This window comes from Mastigoproctus giganteus, chromosome 2 (assembly GCF_048544385.1).
Source record: "Mastigoproctus giganteus isolate SK-2022 chromosome 2, ASM4854438v1, whole genome shotgun sequence".
NCBI classification, from domain to species: domain Eukaryota; kingdom Metazoa; phylum Arthropoda; class Arachnida; order Uropygi; family Thelyphonidae; genus Mastigoproctus; species Mastigoproctus giganteus.
In genome coordinates, this window is record NC_143576.1 from 179,680,060 (window position 1) to 179,703,650 (window position 23,591).

At 34.8% G+C, this 23,591-nt stretch overlaps 1 protein-coding gene across 1 annotated transcript; it reads right to left on the bottom strand.

The window, feature by feature from the left end:
- Positions 1–873: 873 nt before the first annotated feature.
- Positions 874–23,129, bottom strand: LOC150089793 (uncharacterized). The gene is made up of 5 exons (XM_090390102.1): positions 23,016–23,129; positions 17,854–17,915; positions 6,986–7,111; positions 1,335–1,430; positions 874–933 (listed from the first exon to the last, which is right to left on the bottom strand). The coding sequence occupies exons 1-5, from the start codon at positions 23,104–23,106 to the stop codon at positions 874–876; spliced, it is 435 nt and encodes a 144-aa protein (XP_090246228.1). The 5' UTR covers positions 23,107–23,129.
- Between the last annotated feature and the right edge of the window lie 462 nt (positions 23,130–23,591).

Here is a 23,591-nt window from a genome sequence, read left to right on the forward strand (position 1 = left end):
TTCAACCCACTGCCTTCCTTGCGTAGAGTCAACTTGATTTGAGCCTTCTTAGCACTGTATGATTGAAAATGTTTCCGCCTATGGTCGCAGGAACCTCAAAAGGCAGTTGATAACAGGACCTCGTTGGGTTCCATCTTGCTGTTAGAGCCAGATTGCAGTCTGTTAATTAACCCAAGAACATTTTAATATGTTTGATATAATGTAGAAATGAGAGTTCGGAATGGAAACTATCTATAGGCTACGAACACTAAAAGACGGCTCTAGAACAACACCACGTGATTAATCACAATTTAAGACTTCGGAAACATTATACAAAAGCTTGAAGCATTGGAATCTTCATTGATCAACAATCATCAAAAATCTAATCCAACAATTATAAAAATTAAGGAGTTTTTTCTGGTAATCCTATAATATTCTGTTTCTTAAGAGGGGTTAGGAAGAGAGAAAAGTTGTGTAAAATCTGTATAATGCTATTTCTATGGATTATAAATATTTTATTTATTACCAGACTGTCTTCCTTCTTCTAAAACGAACAGATTTGTTCTCGTTTTGGCAAATCCTCTTAAAATATTTTCTTCAAAATGAACTTACCAGCCTATAAGATCCAGGGATGACAAGGAAAGATTATTCATCGTAATAAGCACACTTAAACGGATCAATGTTAACTCCACAGTCCTAAAATGGAAATGTTAATTAATAAATAATGAGAATGCTAATTGATACAAAAATTAAAAGTAAACAGTACTTTCACTACAACTTCGTTTTTACTGACAACATTAACAACATAGGCAGAAAATTGGAAAAAAAATAATAATAAAATAACTTAGAAATATCTATTTCTTATTAAGTTTCTTAAATTTCATATTTCTAATGCTATTCTGTATCATTACTTTTAATATTATGTTTTTGCATAATATCTGCATTTAAAGATTGCTAAAAACATCACATTGCTAACAAAAAATAATAATAAATGCAGCATTTAACTACTCGGCAGCGTTACTGTAAAAAATTAAGGATTTTAATACTTGATATTTATGGAATGATAATTTCAGTCTATTTAGCGTGATGAGATCCATTAACATACTTCGTTTGTTTTCTTTTCTAACTTTTTCAAGTTATATTTAAAACATAACCTTTTGCCGCTTTAAGTTTTAACCGCTGACCAAAATTAAGACAGACAATGCACAAAATCCATCATCAAGAGCGTAGAAGATTGGTCACTATACTTAACAGCCAAACAAACTTGAAAATTTCGTAAACAGACGAATCCTTTTTGACACTTTTAAACGTGCTATCACTTTACTATAATAAAAGTATGGATTGTAATGGCTTACCTTATAAACTACAACAGCCACTTCCACGTATTCATTGATTGTACTGCCATCTTCATTTAGCTTTTTCACGAGACAATCTTCAACATTTTTCTGCTCCTAAAAGATGAAAAAGTGAACATCGAAAGTACAAAATTAAAAAAAATAATAATAATAAAAGAATTAAAGAAATTTTCATATTTCCTATTTCGTTCTAAATTTAAAGGGTGTCCATTCAGGCAGTGATAATAAGGAAACTACGGAGAGTAGCAGTTTCTGGCTGGATGAATATATACGCGACCCTAGATATCCCAACTAAATTGACCTCGAAAGTACCATCACAGAAAAAAAAATACCTACTCATTTTGGTATCGTATAACGACCCACCCGAATCTTCCGATATCCCAATGGTCCAGTCTGTTATTGAGGGTAGATTACTTAAATATACTCTAAGAGAGGGATCAGCAAACTATGAACGAAGAGCCAGGTAAGGTTCACAGAGCGATTGAGTCTGTCCCTATTTTCTATCCTATTCGTAATAACAGTTTATGATTGGTAAATGAAATTAGATAAATTCAGAATATCAAATTATGAATTTTTATGATGTTCCCTTCTAAAGCTGTTGGAATATTCATCACTCTCAACGACTTTAGCAAAAATTATGTTAAGATTGAGAACCACTTCGACAGCGTTAGAAAGTTTTGAAATAAAGAAAGGTTTGTAAAAACGGGCTTACCAAAATTATATAGTTCTACCTAGTTCCTGTTAAATCAGGTAGAAAAAAGGCTCTTACATAGCCTAACACGAACTGTTTTACTTCTTTTTGAAATAACTTGCATATGTAAAGTGTTTACAATTTTCACCATGTCCGTCCGTCTGTCTCTTAACGTGTACCTATTCATCATATTGCTAATTTTGATTAAATACTTATAAATTTCTCGCATGAATTAATCGCTAACGGTACTTGAAATATCAAAACAGTGGGCCATTGTGTTATGAACGTAGGAAAGGTGGGGCTCATTTCTTCAGTTACCTCAATTGTACGATATAAATGTTTCTTTTTCAACAGCAAAATAAAATTTTGTTTTCTTGTACTTTTTTTATTGTTGCATTGTAGATTAATGTCTATTAAATTAACTTTGCACATGTTTAATTTCTTCTTATTGTCTCCAGAAACATTTATATTTGGGATTCGACATTTTAGAAATGTTTATATTAATTTTCACGAAAACTTCAAAGTATTTAGAAATATATTCTCGTTCGATCGATCAGTAAATGCAAAAAAAAAAAAAAAAAAAATACAACTTAGAGGTAGAGGTTCAACACTTTCCCAGGATGAATTAATAACGTTATGAAACCAACGGTCAGCGGCAATGATTTGCCATTAAATGACAAATCTTTGTGGCTAGCAAATAATATAGACACATAATCGCAAGAGAACCACCCTTGTTCTACGTAATGTCGTAATAATTTTATTAAAAATAGCTTCATAATTAAAGTAAATGCAAAACATATTACAACCACAGTCAAAATTTTCGACCCACATAACCTTTATAACCATATATCTATACCAATAACGTTACCCTTTATGTATCACATATGTAATCTCCGTGGCATTAAAGGTCACTTTTTGGCGAAATTCATACTGATTACAAGAAGAACCGTTCTAGTGGGCTGAGAAGCGTTATCCAACCGCCCATCGGGCATTTGCCGACGACCTCATTCTCTCCGTCTCGGCGAACTCAAGGGCAAAACTGGAAGAATCTGAAAACCTGACCTTGGAGCTAATGCAGAACTGGGTAAAACAGAATCTCCTGAGAATATAACCAGAAAAAACCTACTCAGCCTTGCTGAAAGGGAACCTGGACCTACTACGGCCTCCTAAAATCAAGATAAACCAGAAGATAATCAAATTCTTCAAACAACTCAAGTATCTATGGGTCATCCTAGACCACAACCTATCCTTCAAAGACCACCTACAATAGATCCGAACCAAGATTAGGAAATATTCTGCCCTCGTTGCTAGGATAGCTTGAAGGGACTGAATCATCACATTATCATCACATATGCCTCTGGCGTATGGTATCACAAGGCAACTACCACCGTCAACCGACGTATCATTGACTCAACCCAAAGATCGGTTCTATTATTTACTTCTCGCGCCTGCAGCACGCTGAGCACCCACGCTTTACAGGTCCTGACCGGAGTTCTCTCCCTTGACCTGGAGATGGTGGACAAAGGATTATTTACCACCTCGCAAAGGGCACCTCAAGGACTTGTCTCGGATATACAACTGACTCAGCAAATAACCGCACCGCTGAAAAGAAGAGGCTCTACGCTCACCTGCTGCAGGTGTGGCAAGAGAGATGGACAAACTCCTAATCTTAGTTCGGATCTATTGGGGAGATAACCAGAAAGTTTATACCTGACGTCGGCAGGGTCTACCCTAAGTTTCCAACCTGATTCTCACCTGGACTCCATGCGGTATACCTTCTCATCGGACATGGCGCCATCAATGCCAAACTTTTCCTTTTGGGAATTGAAGTGGACCCTACCTGTGTTTGAGACTGTCTGGAGAGCTGGCAACACCTAAGGTATGATTGCCAGCTTTATGACGACATCCGCAACATCCTAATAACAAAGATCCTGTATTGTTCTAGAGGACGGTAGTACAACATACTGGATACAAAACAAGAGTACCTGTCTTTCTGCTGTTACGCACAAGAGCTATTTGCAATAAGACGAGTGCTCGCTGCAATGGAGCAAAACTGAATACTACACATGACAACCAGGAATAACAAGTGAACATATTTAACAAATGACAAGAACTGTATAAACCTCCAGAACTGGACGGCACGAAGCAGACAACCACACTAACACACCTGTACTAACAACCGACAGGCGTTCTGCACCACTGTAGACAAAACAACAACCTGCGAGGATGATACGCGCAGACACAGCCCCTGGCTGGAGAAACTGTGGACTAGCACGTCGCATGCAAGGGAAACAGACAAACGTGATCAGCAAGAAATATCAGCTCAAGACACGAACTGACTGACAATAACTGGAACCAGCAAGTTCCACCAGAACTGGCCAAAGATCAGCAACCCTGAAAATAACCGGCAACCCTCTGTCACAAAGGCGCAAAGAATAAGGAAAAGTTAGTGTTTTTTTTTTTCCTTACTACTGAAATCCTGAAGAAACCTGATCACTGAACTTGATATGGATCCCGGAATTGCCACCTCGACTACCTGGACAACACTTGACCAACAGTGACAAACCACTGGACGTGACATGATTTGACTAAACTGGATGTCATCTAGTCCCATGAGTGATATCCCAAATGGGAACACCAATACCAGTAAAGACCAACTGCAGCTTGCTGCTGGTCAACTTGGCTCTCAAACCATGCTCACTTGAATGGCCCTACCTTTCCGCTCTCCCCCGGCAGGGGAGAGGAGGATACGGTCTTTTCCGTCCACTACTCTCTTGCCCTGGTGATGTATGGGTCAGCCCCAATAATTATCTGGGGTCACCTTCTGTACGTCGCCATATCTTTCCCCAAAGCCTTCAGTCTCCTCCCCACTCTACCTAAATCGCTAGCGTATACCACACGTAACTATTTAATAACGACTAAATTTAATTGTGTTCAAACTAAACTCATTTGGCATTAGCATTAGTAGAGGCATATGATGCAAGAAAGCAAGCTTATGCAACAGCAGCCAAAAAAAAAAAAAAAAAAAAAAAAAAACACGCTCCCATTTCACCAAGCCAAATACCTGTGCAGCTCAACCTTAAATTTATTTAGGCTTTCAACTTCCACAATACAGAATGGAAGTCTGTTCCACCAACCAACCAACCACCCGCTGGCTAAATGCAAACTTCCACACATCTATCCTACAACTGTCTTTCCTCAATTTGAATTTATGCCCTCTCAAATGATTATTCTGAGCAAGAGGCAGAATCCCATCAGCACTGAGCATGCCCAAACCATTCAAGGCTTTATACACCTCAATCAGATCACCTCGCGGGTGCCTAGTCTCCAGACACCGTAATTTGCAAAATTTAAGCCTTTCTTCGTAAGAGCAACCCTTTGTTCCATTCAATAATCTTGTTGCCCTTCTCTGTACTCGTTCCAACAGCTCTACATTCTTCTTAAAATGAGGCCTCCAGACCTGCATACAATACTCAAGGTGTGGCCTGACCATTGCCTTATATAAAGGGATAATCACCTCCTTATCCCTGCTAGAAAAATTCCTGTATATCATTCACAAGACACCATGAGCTACTCTTGCAGCCCGTCTGCACTGCTCAGAAAACTTCATATCTGCCTGCACAATACCCCCCTCAGGTCCTTTTCGTTCTCTACCACTGTCAGTGTAGTACCAGAGAGTTGATACGTCACTCTGGGGGTTACTGCTTACATTTGTCAATGTTAAACTTCATTTGCCACCTCTCACCCCATCTGCTCAACTTTTCTAGATCCGATTGCAGCAGCGTACTGTCATTAGTGCCCTTAACAATCCTGCCAACCTTCGTATCGTCTGCAAACTTGGACATTAAGCTTATATACCATCATCAATATAAAAATAATTTTTTTCTGCTTATACTCCGGGACGACCAAATGGTCAGAGGAGTTTACAAGTTATACAGAATACAAGAAACAGCACCGTATTCAACAGTCACGGGCTTGTACCCCGGTCACTCAAAGCACGTGTACTTATGCACCCGCGCGCCTGACCACTAGGCTACGGCGGCCTAATATCATTTATAAATACAGAAAACAACAATGGACCCAACACTGAACCCTGAGGGACCCCACTAATGACATTAGTCCACGATGAGCAGTGTCCATTGATGAGCAGTGTCCATCTCTGTCTTCTCCCCCTCAACTACCCCTTTATCCATAGCAGCAATTTGCCTCCAATGAACACTGCTCCAATTTGTGCAGCAGTCTTCCATGTGCAACAGAATCAAAAGCCTTTCTAAGATCCAAATATATGTTATCAAAGTGATTCCCTGCATCCAGTTCCTTTGTGACCACATCATAGTATCCCAACAAATTGGTCAGGAAAGACTTTCCCGTAACAAAACCATGCTGTGTCCGAGCTATAACTCGGGAGTTTCGGAAAAACAAATTCGAAAATAGGGTTCATACTATACCCCACAGAGCGAGAATTTTTTTATTTTTATTTTTTATTTTATTTGTTTTTTTTTAGGTCCAGTGAAATCTCAAATCTCTTAGGTGGCAGCATCTGCCAGAATAAACATCTAAATACTAGAGTACCTGGTCTACCTCCACGAGACAGTGTGGACAACGTTGGGAACCAGCAGGGATTTAGCGGCTAAATGGCCAGAAGAACAACGGTACACGACATTACACATCTCAAGATCCATACACTTTTAAATCCCTCTGTCCTTTACAGTGAACTGGTACACCCACAATGAAAGCAACGCTCAGATGGGGAAACCCTTGGTACCCTTAGACACGAACACACTACACACTGTAATCAGTCTTATAAATGCCATGCGCAAGTAAAAAACTCCGACGCATATTTTATTGGAGGGTACTGTACAACTATCACAGTCTGTAATCCAATATTGTTCTATCATAATTTTTTTTTATTATTTTTAATCAAAATCGCAATGTAAACAGCACAAACATTCAAAATTACCTTAGTAAGAGAACCACATTGGCAATCAGAGTAAATTCCTGTACATCGGAATTCAATTAAACCTTCGATAGTTGAGTTATGGGATACTCCTACGATCGTCATACATTCATACCAGGCGTTTATCACCTGAGGAAAGAAATTATATCATATAAATCAAAATTAATGAAAAAACATGTATAGTATTAATACTAGTATCATAGTGGCTAAATGGCTCAACCTTTCCCCATCGCCAAAATACCCTACTCTCTTTCTGTACTTAACCAAACTCTCTGCCTCAACCACCTTGACAAGTAATTTATTCCAATAAACTACGATGAAGTCAAATTTGATGAGATCCAGCAGTCTGCTCTCCCTAACATTTTATATTTATGCTTCCTAGTTTTTGTCTCTCTTACCAACAAAGATCACCCTCCTTCAATTTAATAACTCCTTGAGGATTATACACTTCAGTCACGTCTTCTCTTCGCTAAAATGTGTAGCAGCTGAGGTTTTGCAATCCTCACCTTCTGACCGTTCTACATAGGGAACATCGATTGGCATCCCGGTCAACAATTTGGGGTAAATGCAAAAGAGGTTGAGGTTAAGTCATGGCTCCCAGATCTGAATACAATATTCTGAATACTATCTCGTTATCTTTTTAAGCACAGGAAAAGGGACAGCCTCTCACAATTTGCGAAAATTCTATAGATCATAAACAGGACACCGTATGCATTCCGAATTGCCTGTATGTATTGCACCTTATGGTAAATTTCATGATTGTATCATAATCTAAAGACGAAACTGAGAATCACTGATTCGTTAATTTTTCCAGTTGGCACTTATGGATGTGAAGGATGGAATCTGAAAAGAGTTGACAGGAAGAAAATTGAGGCATTTGAAATGTGGTGTAACGGGAGAATACTGGACATTCTTTACTTGGATCGAAGAACAAATGAGTGGGTATTGAATAAAATTGGTAACCCTAAAATCAGGCCTTCATAACATCAACAAAAGAAAACTCAAGATGTTTGGTCATATAGCAAGAAAGGAAAACGTTCTGTTGAAGAATATAATGGAAGGAAAAACCGCGGATAAATGAACTTCTGTACATGACACTTTGCGATGCTGCTCGTATAACACACGCGATCGATGCAGTTGGAGGAATTTGTTGGTGGACACAACAGCCCTTCAGGGAGCTAGATGACTGGAAGAAGAAGACCATAACCCTAAATATCTTTCGTATTGATCCACTTTTACTTCCTCACTCCCTAGTTTGTAAAGTAACTGAATTTCTGTTCCCCAAATGCTAAACCTGCAATACATTTAGAAGCATAGTACTTCAGCAGAATTTTTTTCAGATTATATTTGCAACCATCCTTCGTACTTTCAAAATACCGGCAAACTCTGACAGATTCTCCTTGACAAGGTCATTAAAGAAATTAGAACCCATCATCCAACTCAGGATCTTACTAATCCTGTATACAGGATATTAGAAAATCCTGTATATATATATTTTTTTTTTCAATTTATTCAAATGCACTCCAAATTGTATTAAATTATCAAATTATCATTCATAACTCGATAGATTATGATTCTTATTGCTACAGAACACTGCTAACTGAAAAATTAACGATCAGTGATTCTCAGTTTCGTCTTTAGATTATGATACAATCATGAAATTTACCATAAGGTGGTCATGAATTTTTGCTTACATTTGAGAAGTAGGAAACTTTCAACAATCATTACAATCTTTGCTATTGTAATTATTATGTTTATAACAATAATTCAAATAAAATTTATTATAGCCTGTAATATAATTATTTAAATTCCTGGAGACATATCATCATGACAAAAATGTCCTCACGCTTGCACGGCTTATAACGAGGCGAATTTATGCTCCATCGGTATCCACATTAACCTCTGGCCCGAGGAAGGCAAGAGGGGAGCACCCCAAATCCTGTCTCCCTCTGCGTCTTACACTGTCAAGCATTGATTCCCTGAGGAATATGTTTCCAGCCAATTGTCTTCGGATCTTTAATAAATTTAGGATCCATCCTGATAGGTTCTGTGAAGACAAGCTATACAGGAAGGAAATCCTCAAGAACTGCTACCAGATAATGAACCTGTGATACTGAACTGCTCCTGGACATGACTGACTGACTTTTTTTTTTTTTTTTAAACTTGCCTATTTGTATATGACAAAGACTTTGTTTTGTCTTCATGAAATTGTATATTTTGTATATTACTGGAAATATATTTTGTATATTATTGTATATTTAATCCTGTAAAAGTCTCGGGTCGAGCACGCATGTACTCTTGTTTATTGTCCATTGTGTTCCTCGCACCTTAGTCTGTAAATATTCACACCCTTCTGGCACAGAGCCGTCCCGAAGTTACCCAAGGTTTCTTGGGAAATAAACTGATTTTAATAATAATAATAATAATAATAATAATAATATAAAAATATAATTATACTTATAATAATAATTGAAATAAAAATGCAAATACGACTATACCACGTATCACCACGTAGCTTTAAATCACACCTGTTTTAGCTTTCGGGTATCAGCCTTGCATCGAACTGTTTTATGTCGTATCTAGCTTGTTTGATTGCCTGTCTTCTCACCACCAGTGGTTTCGTTACCTTTTCGTAAGCATATAATTCTCAAATATAATAAAAAAGCAAATTACTCCGTGATTTTCAGAAAAATCATATAAAAAGTAACTATCCCGCGCTTTTTTTTATTTTGCTCAGTTAGAATCATAACTACTTAATTCTCTTATTATCAGTTTGTCCATCTTTCTTTTTAAGGAACTTCTCCACTGAAACAAATGCGTTTTATGGCTTCCCTTGAATACTTTCATAATCGACTCGTTTCCAACAGCATATAATTGTCTCTCCAGTTAACAGAGTGCAAGAAATATCTCAATCTACTACAAACCCTACACCTCTTGAAATTGAAGCCTCTCACCTTTTCCTCTGACCACAGAAATCTCTTTGGACATAACCATTTTGTGATACTGTGGTCAATACTTGCTATTGGTTCCTATGTTGTAAAAATTTTTATGCGGCTTGGATCCTTGGGAAATTGAGAACTAAACTGATGATATCAGAGCAGCTTTTACCTTCTGAGACCTTTTAAATCTCAAATTTTCTCACAACATTACTAGAACTAAACGTTCATCTGAGCTTCTTCCTCTGGAGACAGTCTAGCCTGAACGGGATCCACTGGGAGACAAGTTTGGCTTAGTCTGGCCACTTTCTGTGCGGTTTTGATAAGACATGTAGATATATATATATATATATATATATATATATATATATATATAGTATCTTATGTGGGACGGCACCTGAATGTGAGTTTAACTCCGCCTTTGTAAACTGTGATTATAAATCACGGTAACAGGCCAGAAATGGGTGTAATGTTATGTTTGTGTTGTTTAGTTTTTTCTGGCCTCTTTTTCACCAGGCAGGCGATCACCTGGAAAGCCTGCCCACCTCCCCTACACCACGGGAGGTGGGCCACAAATATGCATGTAATGTGGCTGACCTCGAGTAGCTCGTACTGAATGCCCAAGAGTTTGGGATCATTCAAAGAGAAAAACGAAATGTAATAAAATAAATAATAATAAAAAAAAGAGAGAGAACATCCAAAGTCCACTTGTTAAGTGCAAGACTAGTGGATGCTACCATCCAGTACCTAGGGAGCCCGACCCCAGGCACCAACAAAATCCCGCAATGGATTTGTTTTCAAGTAACTAATTAGGAACATCTTAAAGAAACCAGAAACATATAAATTCAGTCAGTACCAAAATAAAAAACTTGTGCAAAGTAAATCAGCAGAAATATCTTGAAAATAACAAATCTGTGATGAAATAGAATGGCATAAAGTGTGTTGTTTTAGAACATTTTTAAGTAAATTAATAAGTAAATGCATCTGTTTTAATGTATAGTAAAACTCACTTATTCAAACCCCCCTGTAGTTCGGACTACTTTATTTTTTATCTATGCAAAAGGTGTTGATGTTTGGTAATGACCGAGCCCCAGGATTAAAGCCGTGGGGTGAAAATTATGAAAATTTGGCATGAATAATTGAATAATTATATACAAGATCTTGGCCATTGAGTTTCATAGCATTATAGAAAGCGTAGAAGATATTATCGTTATAGAAGTTCAATAATACTTGAAGAGAGAGCTTATACTGTAAACCTTCTTTCAATTATCGGTTAATTGAGTCTATAACAGGATATAACACGATTTTATTGTTTGAACAGCGCAGTTTACAAAATATTATTTATGAAGGTATAGGTATATTTTGAAATAATGATGGATTAATTAATTGTATGCTAATATATAATAATTTATTTATTCATATAATATATATATATATAAAATATAAAAACGAAGAAGAGGAAGGGAGAAGAAAATTAACAAAATTATTTTAAGCAATGGTTGTTTAAACACCAGCCACTGTATTTACAATTTATTCCATCTCAGTCATTTCTTCAATAACAATAAGCGTAGATTCAAACGTGGAAATAAATCAAATCGTCATCACAGGTATATTCGGCACAATTTTCGTAATATTATTAGCTCCTGTGACAACACCATTCTTGATATACATAGCATTTCTCTCTGTCTCTTTAATATCAAAACTCTATACTAAAAGCCTTAACTCTATTTATTTGCAATTTTAAGTATAAAAATATTCAACTTAAGCATATTATTTTAGATATCTCTCTCTTTAGAGTAGGTCGTATCACTACATACAGTAATGAATACTGTACAATTAAATTCACGCATAGCTGGTTTGTTTGATAAAATTCCTTAGCATCATTTTACTAAACAACCGTAATAATTTTCTCCCATTTTATAACAATTTCAAGTTCAAGATCCATCACTGCATCAGCTATGAATCTCCTATTGGACTCAAAATTTGTAATTTTAAAACTTTAGCTACAAATTTAGGCAACTTGCAAGCTTCAGATCTTCCATGTCATTGTAATAATCCCATATATACTCCTTACGTTGATCAGCATCATGGACATGTTATTACTGGCAACCTGGAAATTATTAACAACATTACACTAAAGTCTGCCATAGAAAAATGATTCAAATTCAGACCTGTCCATAAGGCCAATCTCAAAAATATACATAAAGATTTATATCTTAATATCTTAAACTTTTGCAATAAGATGGCTTATAAGTATACAATACTCCTTTTATAACTGGATAAACGTTATATATCAAGACATTAAAAAATTATTTCTAAGACTTACAACCTTTATAATAATTCACATATCAGGTATTCTAATCTCAAAAAAGCCATCTTAGATTTACAACAAAAATTTATTATCACCCCTGTAGATAAAGCTTCCAACAACTTTGCAATCTTCTGCAAGCAGTTTTATTATGCAACCCTCAGAAAGGAAGTCGAAAGCAGTTCCACCTTTCTACGCTGTAATCTCGGCATTAATACAATCATCAAAAAAATTATAGCCCTGCATAAAAAATTACATACCAAAAATCGCAATTCTACTCTGCCTTTCTTATATATGATAGCCAAATTCCATGAACATCCAGTTCACTTTAGATTCCTCACTAGTGCCAAAAAAGTGGCTGTTATCAACCAGGTAAACAGTTAATAATTTTTCAAATTATTAACTGCTATTCTCATTAATATTCCTTCCACTTGGATCATCAACTATAACCATAGTATCATTAAAATTTTCAATTCCAATCCCTATTCCAGCATATTTAGTATCGAAACTTATGACTTCACCAATTTATTTGCTTCCTTACCACATCATTTGATTGTCAGTGTACTTAATCAAATGTTTCTTAAATACAAAAACACTATACCATCAGATGAGGTTACCTGGAATAACTATATCAACCTTTGTATTTTAAATAATTATATTTACGATGGTAAATACACTTATAAACAATCTACAGGAGTTCCCATGGGTTCACAAATTTCTAGTATAGTGTCCAATTTATTTCTTCAATACTAGAAGATCTTTATATTCATAACAACCCGAACCTTAATTTTTTTGCATTCCGCTATGTTGATGGCATTCTTATTCTCAATATTCATTTTGACAATATTGCAAAATCCATATATCCTATTGAACTCACTCTTAATAAAGAAAATATTGGTAACCAACATGCATTTCTTGATTTAAATATTGCTTTAAACAGTCCTCCTCTTCGTCATAATTTAGAATTATTCGATAAAAGAAGCAAATTTAATTTTAATGTTATTTATTTAACTAATTGGAATTCTAACATTTCTATTAAGGTTCATCAAAACATAATATACCCACAAATTATCCGTCTTGCAAATATTAGCAGCAATCAATCACTTTGCATTGGTGCTTTAAATGATCTGTATACCAAACTTCGCATTAATGACATTCCAATTAATATCATAAATTTTTTTATAAAAATCTCTCTGATTTTATTAAATAAAAATTCGGATTCACCACGTTCCACCTTGATTAGGGTTATTTATTGATACTTGTACAGTTGTATAGTTGTAAATTCGAATGGTGGTATTTCCACTACTTGGAAAGTGATTACACCTTATGACTTCTATTGTAATGATGTTCGTGTTATTTTACTCTCTAAGTTATTCTATTAATTTTTTAATTTGTTCTATTTTATTTATTAACATTACCAGTAATTACTTATAATTATCCCTACTTTCTCTATTTTTCTTTGACTACAGAGGGTTCCTATTGTTCTTCTCTTCTGAGCAACTCCACCATCGTTGTCATAGTTCTCCCTCTGTTTACATTCGGTTCTTTTTAATCATGTTCGCATAATTGTATCTTCATTTCTTAATTTTATTATATTCTACCCATTTTGATGCTGCTAAATACTAAAGGCATTTAATTTTATTTTTCTTCCTTTCCATTAGTCTTTCTCCCGATATTTTATATCATATATTTTATACATCTAACACTCAAAATATACACTACAAGCTAGCGGTATTAATTTCCACTTCTACTAACACTCTCACAGCCAAGGCCCTCTCTATGAGGTTCGGTACTTACATACCTAGCTTGCCTAGTATCCTTTAAACTCTTTTCCTTCTCTTTACACCTTTCTACTTTCTGCTCTTTTTTCTTCCGTCCGTTGAACTATTAGTGCAATACGAGGGTGATTCGGACATTCTCACTAACTTCTCCTCTACATTTTTAATATCTTTTCCCTCCCTTACCTTGCATTACTTCCTTTTTCTATGCCGCTACCTTGTTTTACTTTTAACCTACATACTTTTGACTTAATTTATTAATCTAAACACACTGTGTTGGGACTACCTTACTCATGTTTCTGGAGATCAATTTTTTATCCATTTTTTATCTATTTTATTTTAATATTTTCTCCATCAGGGATGCTTTACTAAATTTTTTTATCCATTTTATTTTAATAGTTTCTCCATCAACATTGGTTTGCATAGAAACAGTGTTTCGTACATGATCAGGCGTATCCCCCTGATGAAATACCTGATCTATGTACCAATTTTCTAATTTATTTTTTAAAAGTTTAAATTTTAATTTTTTTAATATTTTTAATTTAATTTTATTTTTTTTTAATTTTCCAATTTATTTTTTAATTTTTTTAATTTTCAATTTAATTTTTAATAACTTTTATTTATATCTTTATTAATTAATTTCCTCTCACTTTCAGTCATTTCCTTTTCAGCTTTTGTACATATGATTTGCCTGTTAATTCAGCATTAATTCCACTTGATTTTTTTTTTTTTTTATATGTTCTTAACATTCTTTCTCTCTTATTTTCTTCATCTAGGCCTGGCATTTTGTGGTTAATAACTTCTCCATCTATATTTTCTTCTATTTTATTTTATTTTATTTTTATTTTTTTATTATTATTTTTTTTTATGAAAACCCCAAACACGAAAGGTATCAAAACCATAGTACTTAGTACCGTGCATGGGTTGAAGGGAAGTATGGGGGGAAGGGGGATGCCGGAAACTTTGCTCTAGAGACTAAACATGGGCTTCACCACTTCAAGCCTCCAATAAGCAAAGTGGTGGTATTTCACCGGTTGATGTAAGTCATCTACCACATACTTATATATATACAGGGTGATTCACTACCAGTGCGACAAACTTGCACGAGGTGTAGGGGGCACAAAGACGAATCGGAATCACATAGCATTACAGGGTCCGAAATGCCTTCATCATGCGGTAGAGGACGTTGAACGGGAGGTCGCGTGAACAGCGATCCCACTGGAAGTCAGCATTTGCGAACCGGTTTCCGAGGCAGTAGGATGGACGAGTATTCAAATGTTGAACTGGCCGACATGCACCTCGCGTATGGAGCTGCGGACTGTAACGGGCGCGCCGCTCTGCGCTTGTACCAGGAATGTTTCCCGCACAGGCGTGCTCCTCATCATACGATTTTCGCACGTGTGCACAGAAGGTTACGTGAGAATGGTTGTTTCACGAGAGGTACCATGAATCGGGAGCGAACGACGAGGACGCCAGACAATGAGGAGAATGTCCTACATCTTGCAGAAGGCAATCCGAGTACGAGTACTCGAGCGATAGGCCAACGATTGGGTATTTCCCAATCCACTGTATGGAGGATACTATCAACAAACCAAATGAGTTAATACCATCTGCAAAGGCGTCCAATCATTGGAGCCTGCGGATTACCCACTCCGGAGGACTTTTGCTACTTGGTTTCTTAAACAGAAATGGTTCGCAAATGCTGACTTCCAGCGACCTCCAGTTCAACGTCCTCTACTGCATGACGAAGGCATTTCGGACCCTGCAATGCTATGTGATGCCGATTCGTCTTTGTACCCCCTACACCTCCTGCAAGTTTGTCGCACTGGTAGTGAATCACCCTGTATATATATATATAATATTAAAGATAATAGAAAATAATAGAGAAAGCAAATCAATCAAATAATACAATCAGGGTTTCAGAAAACGCAAAAAAAAAAAAAAAAATAATAATAATTATAATAATAATTATCGCTTTTTACCCCCAATCCAGAAGACTTCAACTGGGGCCAGCCACCCAGACTTTAAATTATTGCTTTTTATTTTTAAAAATAAAAAGCGATAATATATATATATATATATATATATATATATATATATATATATATATATATATATATATATATTTTTTTTTTTTTTTTTTTGCGTTTTCTTAAATCCCTGAATATATTATTTGATTGATTTACTTTCTCTATTATTTTCTGCTATCTTTAATATTTTACATTCATTATGGGTGTAATGCCTGTTTGCTCTGCAACTGCATTGACCCATAAATATTAGTTACAGTCGTTATAATTATTAACTTTGTTTTTCATCACTAATATATCACAGAAATATATATATTTCACAGAAATATATATATAAGTATTGATTATTATATAATTTTAATTAACTGGTTAATAATTATTAAATCATTATTGATACTATTAATTATTAATAGTCAGATCTCACAGAAATTCATTTTTAAAATTAAATGTTTCTTAGATAACATATAACAATATTAATCAAATTTCAATAAATCAACTTATTTGTCAAAAAAAAAAAAAAAAGCGTTGAAAAGGTTGAGAGGCAGAAATACCCAAAGTGTTCAACGATTTCTGAACGTGTAGTGGGGTAAGTGACGATGGTGCTGTTTCATGGAACGTGTAGTAGTAGTGTTATTATTATTATTTTTTTATTATTATTATTATTGTAAAATATAGTATGTCAAAATAGACTTTCTTCCTAACATTTCTAAATTCAGGAATGAACCTCGTTTTTTGTTGGAATTTAGAAAGTTTATATCCTTTGCTATCTTTAATAGAATATATTAGATTTGAAACAATATTCGCCTGTTTCTTGACTTATTTCGCTTAGTAAAATAATACACAACAGCAGTAGTATAGCATTCTATCTGAGGGTACAAGAGAAATTTTCACAGTTTATTGTTTTTTTTTTTTTTCTTATCTAAAAATAGGCTCTTTGGTGAACAAATTGAGATATATAATATTTTCATTTTATTTGAGGTTTTTGGTGTTTTATTAAATATAAATGCGAATAAAAATTTATTCGCATTTATATTAAAAAAAACATTTCGCTAATGTCCAGGAGCTGATTACATTCAATTGGGATTCCAAGTGACTTTCTATAATTTATTTTTATGACATTCCTGTTAATTAAAATTTTCACGTTTAAAACCTCAGTGATCACACAGTTTTCAATGTGTATTTAAAAAAAAATAGCACTGTAATAAAATTGTAATAAGAGAGACCCAGAGGAACTTGTTCAAAAATATGCGATCATTAGTATCTTAAATAATTAAATACTATCATACTATATGTTGCGTTAAAAAAAAAAAAAAAACTAAAAGTTTGCGAAACGTAAAGAATGTTATTTGGCATGTAGTCCATGTTTGCGCGAATTTTATTCGTTACATTTAAAAGGTCAATAGAACCAATTTCACACTGAAAAGTGGACGGGTGAATTCTTTTTTGAAGTTCTACTTATATGTTAAATGGAGGGTCATTTCATAACGGGTAGGTTTATTAAAATCAATTATCATTAGTCTACAGCAAAGCTTTAGGACAATTTTTGTTTCCTGTTTTCTTAAAACGAACCACAGTACATACATTTAATATAAATGGCCCATTAAATTTAACTTTAAAACTTCAAAAGAACAGATGAACTTTTGAACAGATTGTGCATTTTTAATTTAAAAACAAATTTAGACCTTTATGTTCAGGAATGCGATTATTCGAATTTAAAATGTAAAATTTTCCCTTTAAGATGCCCGCTTAAAATTAAAGTGTTTTTTTTTAATAAATGAAAATTAAATATTTAAAATTGTAATTTGTTACATTAATAATTTACCTTGAATTCGAATGCTTTATCCAGACACATCAGAAAATTTTTGTGAGGCTCAACTGCTAAAACTGTGAAATAAGAATAATATCTTATATTAAGTAAAATTTGTCTCCTAAAAACTAGCACTTATGTTAATCACTTTCACAAAATTAATTTATGTTACAAGTTGAATTTATTTTATTTTCCCAGTTCATTTTTTCTACTTAATTCCAAATAACAACAATCGGCACTATTATACTTTTTTTTTTAAATTTTAATGTGAGGCTGTTAACAGATAACTATCAAATTCTCTTTATTAAATCGAAATTTGACATTTCTGGGCGACCATGGGCTAATGAATATATTATTCCAATAATTCTAAGCAATATATTTATCTTCTTGGCAATACATTCATCTTAGAACGATACAAATTCACATATTTCTCCAAGAATTATTGGATAATATATTAATGGTGTTAGTTGGATGATTAATTTGAAATCAGTTTCACGGTCAAAAAAAAAAAATTATGAAAACAATAATTTCCGATCATAAAACCATTATATTAAAATTTTGCCATATTTAATGTTCCAATGTCTGTGAAAAGCTTTTACTTAGCAACAATTCTAATTTTCCATATCCATTTTAAACAACTTATTAATGTTCCTAATCAAAATTAATCAGACTGAGTAATTGATTCATTGAATTTTCTTACATTCTTTGGGAAATACACAAACACAAAGAATAATAATAATCCTGGTGATAATTCATATTTCGTTAAAAGAAATTTTTTTTCTACTAATCTTGTGGGCCTTAACTGTAAGCCAAAATTACAAGGTACACTGGTATCACGTACTGCTAATTTAGAAATAGCGTATAAATGTGTTATTTTGTGAGCTGCAGCTGTAATGGACTCAAAACGGAGGAAGAAGAGCTCTCGTTCTAAGATTTCATGCAGGATATGTGAATACGTACTGTACTTGTGTGAGACTGATAGATTCTCAGCTCACGACGATCGGGTAAGCCTAATTCCCTATTCGATTAATAGAACCGATATTTAGGATGTTGGGGCTAAATTGTCGAAAAACCGTTTTCAGTTAGAACCCGCGATGATTAAGCAAGCGAAAGCCAAACCAAAAGTATTGAGGAGGAGATGTGAGCAAACCAATGAGAAGACAAATAGCCTATGACTAATACAAGCTTACTTTCGCTCTTAACAGGGGATCGTAACGGGGAAGAAAGAGTCAGCGAGACCTTTGGGTCCCGCGCTAACGACAATAAGCAAAAAAGAAGGTTTATGTTGATCGCGAAACAAGGCGCACACCGGGCTATGATGCAGACTTAGGTAACTAAAAGAACAGTTCTCTATCATATTTACGACTTTCCCCACTGTCATTGGGAGGGAGCAAAGAATTCCTCTTTTTTGAGTAATCCACGAAGAAAAAAGTTAAAGGGGGAGAGTAGCACTGTAGCGAGAGATATAAGGGTAGACTGAGGCCCAAAACGACACGGGGACACTCAGATGACTCAGACGGATAGAGGAGGACAGAGACGAGAGTTGGCTCTTCGTAGACGAACATCTAGTAGGGAGATCAGGAGAGCAGCAAGAGAGGCAGAGAAGAAGCAGAGCGGCCACCAGACAAATCGCCCGAAAACCAGTAGAGGACCCCACCCAGATTTCGCTGGAGAGAAGAAGGCCGTATCACTGAATTCTAGGAGCGAGCGAATTAACTCGTAAGCCATTGTATTATTCGTGTGAATGTAACAATTAAAAACCGAAACTAAACTGATAACCTTTTCAATGCTTCTTTCTTAACCCCAAATGAATTACATGTTAACATAATGTAGGTTAAACGACTATAATGCTCCCGCAGACATCCGAAAATTCCCATCCTGATGTCCATGAGAAAAGTGCAGTGCAATCGGGCATGATCAAGCGCTGAGTCCCAGAGAATGATGAAGGATGCACCGAGATATAACAAGACATGAAACGCAGCCACACCCACCCGCGTTTAGTCTCAGAACATAAGTAGTATCAAAAATGTCTATGAGCATTCTGAACGTTTAATCTAGGACGATCTAGTTCACTACAAAAGGTAAGAATTGTGAAGGATCAATGTTGCGAGTCAAGTAGGATTTCCATGAAGAGTGGAATGTACTAGTTTAATATCTGATCCACACATTTGACATTATGAAATGTCACTAATGCCTGAATGCCACAATTTAAACTGATCACCTAAGTAGAGTGCAAGTGTTGTATATTTAGTTTGTTTTGTGTTAATAAATATAGTTATGTGTTTCACTAAGTCTCATCCTCTCTGCCTATATCCAATCACACCAGCGCAGGTAAGAACCAACTAAGATAAGTTATATGCGGGGGATCGAGTCAACGCACTGCGATTGTCCGATCCTTTAACACAACGCTAACCCTTTGCTGCAGTCACAGGGGTTATATAACTTCTGGAGACCGAGGGCGGGGATTTTGTCCTAAGAGATTGCGAGTTAGAGCGACTAGACGGAAAAAGGGCGTCGCCCCACAGAAACGAGAGGAAACAAGATGGCACCTTGAAGCGAGAAAGCGAGTAAACCCAAACAATAAGTGCCACGTAACCAAAGAAGAGAGGGCCATCCACAAGATGATACCGAGACGCCTTACACTTGGTTGCTGTAGGCGCGTCAGCAACTTAGGCTATATTTCGCCGCATATCCAGTATATGTCTGTATATTGGGTGTGTTCTGTAGTCGAGTTGCTGGAAGAAAAATTCGAGTTTCCGGAGAAATAAGCCATGCTACTCTCGCCTGACACCGATTAACTCAGCCACGTTGTGAATTCATCAAAATTCCTCGTTTGATTGACGGGTTCGAATCCGGAATTTTTTCATCCAGCGTGGGGAACACGGTGACTATACCAACAGTGATACACACGAGAACGATAAGTAATAATGTACGTGTTACAGCTCATCCGGTACAAGTCTAATTTTGTCATTGGTCAACCTGACTGCTTTGCTCACCTGTGTTCTGGAACATTAGCTGCAGAAAAATAATGCAGTTGTACTCGAAATATCACTCTGAAATATGGGCACAGAAGGATAAGCTGCAAGTGATCACAAACTGCTGGCTCTAACATTTTAGCATTTAAAGAATAAAAGTTTCGTCCCCCTTCAAAACAGGTTCCTGTAACATAACTTTCAGACTGGGGATTCAAATAATAGATTGTGTATTTTCATTTCATATCATAACAAAGATCTTCATAATTGATCTTTAGGAATGCAATAAAACGATCAAAAATACAAAATTTAAAAAATAAATAAAAAGTGAATATTTAAAATTGAAATTGAGTTTACTGATTTATTGCTTGTAAGGAATTTTCCATTAATTTTATAATTATTCTCTTATAAACCCAGATAACAGGAAGCTTTTTTTAATGTAAGATTAATTGTAACATTTATTTAATATTTTAATAAAAATGTCACATAAACGTCGCTGATGTAATAAAATTACTAGTGAAATATCATATAATAATAATATAGATAAATAATGTTGCATTTTGTATCGCAGAAGTCCCCAGAAAAAAATTTCTCTAGTGTGAAAATCAAAAAAAAAAGATCGAAACTAAAATCTTAGGGTTAGATTTTTCAGTATGATTAAAAGCCATATGATATATATATATATATATACAAAATTATACAAAGGTAAAAATTACACAAAGTGCCAAGGACTAGAAGGGTAAGGATAGTAGAAAAAAGAAGTATTGTAGATTGGAAAAAAAACAAAAGAACGTTAATATCCTAAAAGTTATGATGAATTAAGAAAATTATGGGCTGTATTGCAAAGCCAATTTGGAGGTGAATGAAATGTAAAGTAAAATTATTAATATCAAATCATTAAACAATATAAAGTAAAATATAATAAAAAGTAGTAGAGCTGTTATCAGATATGGGTGGACAAATTTATTTATAAGTCAAATACAGGGATGGCAAAAATGCAAAGTCTGATGTCAGCTGAAGTATATTGATGCATGGTCAGGTAATTTCTCAGGGGACTACACCTGACCATGTAACCGGAACTGCGTCTCTATACTTGTCCATAACAGTAGTTGAAATGTGAAATAAAGCCATAACAAAAAATAATAAAATTAGCATTAATTTACAATATGGACAAGGTAGTCCATACTCGCCCCCTGTTCATACGCCAGGCCGTAATGTACCAATAAGAAATAACGTAGCAAGTAAAAGCAAGGTAATTTTACTCTAGTGACGATTAAAGTAAAATGGAAACTGAAGGAAGAAAGTAATTTATAAGAATATACAGCATTTTTCTTAGGATACTTTCGTCGGAATGGATAAAAAATGCTTTAAATTCGGTGATCGTAAAATGGAAGTTTTATTCTAGCAATGAAATAACTATTTTAGGACGATTCACTAAACCGTCCCCTTTCCTTGCAAAAGTATTGCCAGCCCACCTGACATTACCTAATATTACTTTACACGCACTCTTTTTTTTTTATTTTATAAAGTTACTTAACTTTGAATATTAAATATCTTTCTTGTCTTCTTAACAGCTATTCCATAGATTACCTCAGTGTTACCATAAAGAAAAAATCTGAATAACAACATATTGCACATAGCATTTCCATAAATAAAAATTGAATAATAATAAGCCCTCTAACAAATAAATAAAGTGATATTTAAATACAAACATAAATAATAACACTTCTAATAAATAAAAATTCACATTAAGAAAGGATAATCTTTCGCATTGAGGTGTATCACTTTTTAGCAAATGAATTCAATCTTATTTTTAACAGTGATATTAGCATTTGCTTAAACAAAATTATTTACTAAATAATAATAATAATAATAATAATAATAGCACTTCAAGCACTGTAATATTGTTAATAAGAAATATGTTGCAAGAAAAAATAGACATTCTGATTCCAATAGCCAATATTCTACATAGTTTATAAAAAATACTCATGAGCAAGTCATAACAAATCCCCTCATATTCCTCAACATTATTTGGAACGGGTCCTGAGGCTCAAAATTTGGAATAAAAGTATAATTCTGTTTTGCAATAGTGTTGCAAACAATTACAACTGCCCAAATAACCCTTAACACTGCTGAAAGGGCCTGCTCATCAACATACGCAAATAATACGAAATTCAATATTTTCACTCTCAATGTTACACCTACCACATTCCGAACAGAATGACTGCACAGAGAGCTCATACAAGCCACAGACTACCGGCTGCAATAAGAATGCTGAGAAAATCCAAAAAATCATTTTAAATGTACTCCAGCCTTCTGTTTGTCAGGTGAGAAATGAGGATTTAACGGAGCTGTTGTGAATAAAACTGAGCTACACCTTTTAACAAATTGCACAAACTGCCAAGGACAATATTCAAATTAGAACGTTTGTTTTTCTCATTTCATGAATAGCTGGCTTTTATGCATAAATGAAGGATATATGAATGTCAAAATTGAACAGTCATTATGGATCTAAATTATAGGGTGTATGTGACAGTCAATTGACAATAACAAAACCAGATGGTGCAGTATCTGACGTATGCATTCATTCAGGAAGTTACAGTTGCTTAACACATGGTATTCGGTCATCCAGGACCTTGGAGTATCGGATGTTTCCGTTATATTTCTAAACCACACATCTGTTTTGTTTCATATTATATCACAAAGGGTTCCACGTTGAATACGAGTTTCATATTACAGTACAGCATTATTAATGAGACAATCGAAATTAGTAATATTATG

Bases quoted from the DNA above. Each gene is read 5' to 3' on its own strand.
- LOC150089793 (XM_090390102.1), bottom strand. From the start codon at position 23,106: ATGATTTTTTGGATTTTCTCAGCATTCTTATTGCAGCCGGTAGTCTGT. The intron at 17,916-23,015 runs GTAGGTGTAACA...CTTATTTCACAG, and splicing joins GTCATTCTGTTCGGAATGTG to TTTTAGCAGTTGAGCCTCAC. The intron at 1,431-6,985 runs GTAATTTTGAAT...TTCATCTTTTAG, and splicing joins AATGTGGTTCTCTTACTAAG to GAGCAGAAAAATGTTGAAGA.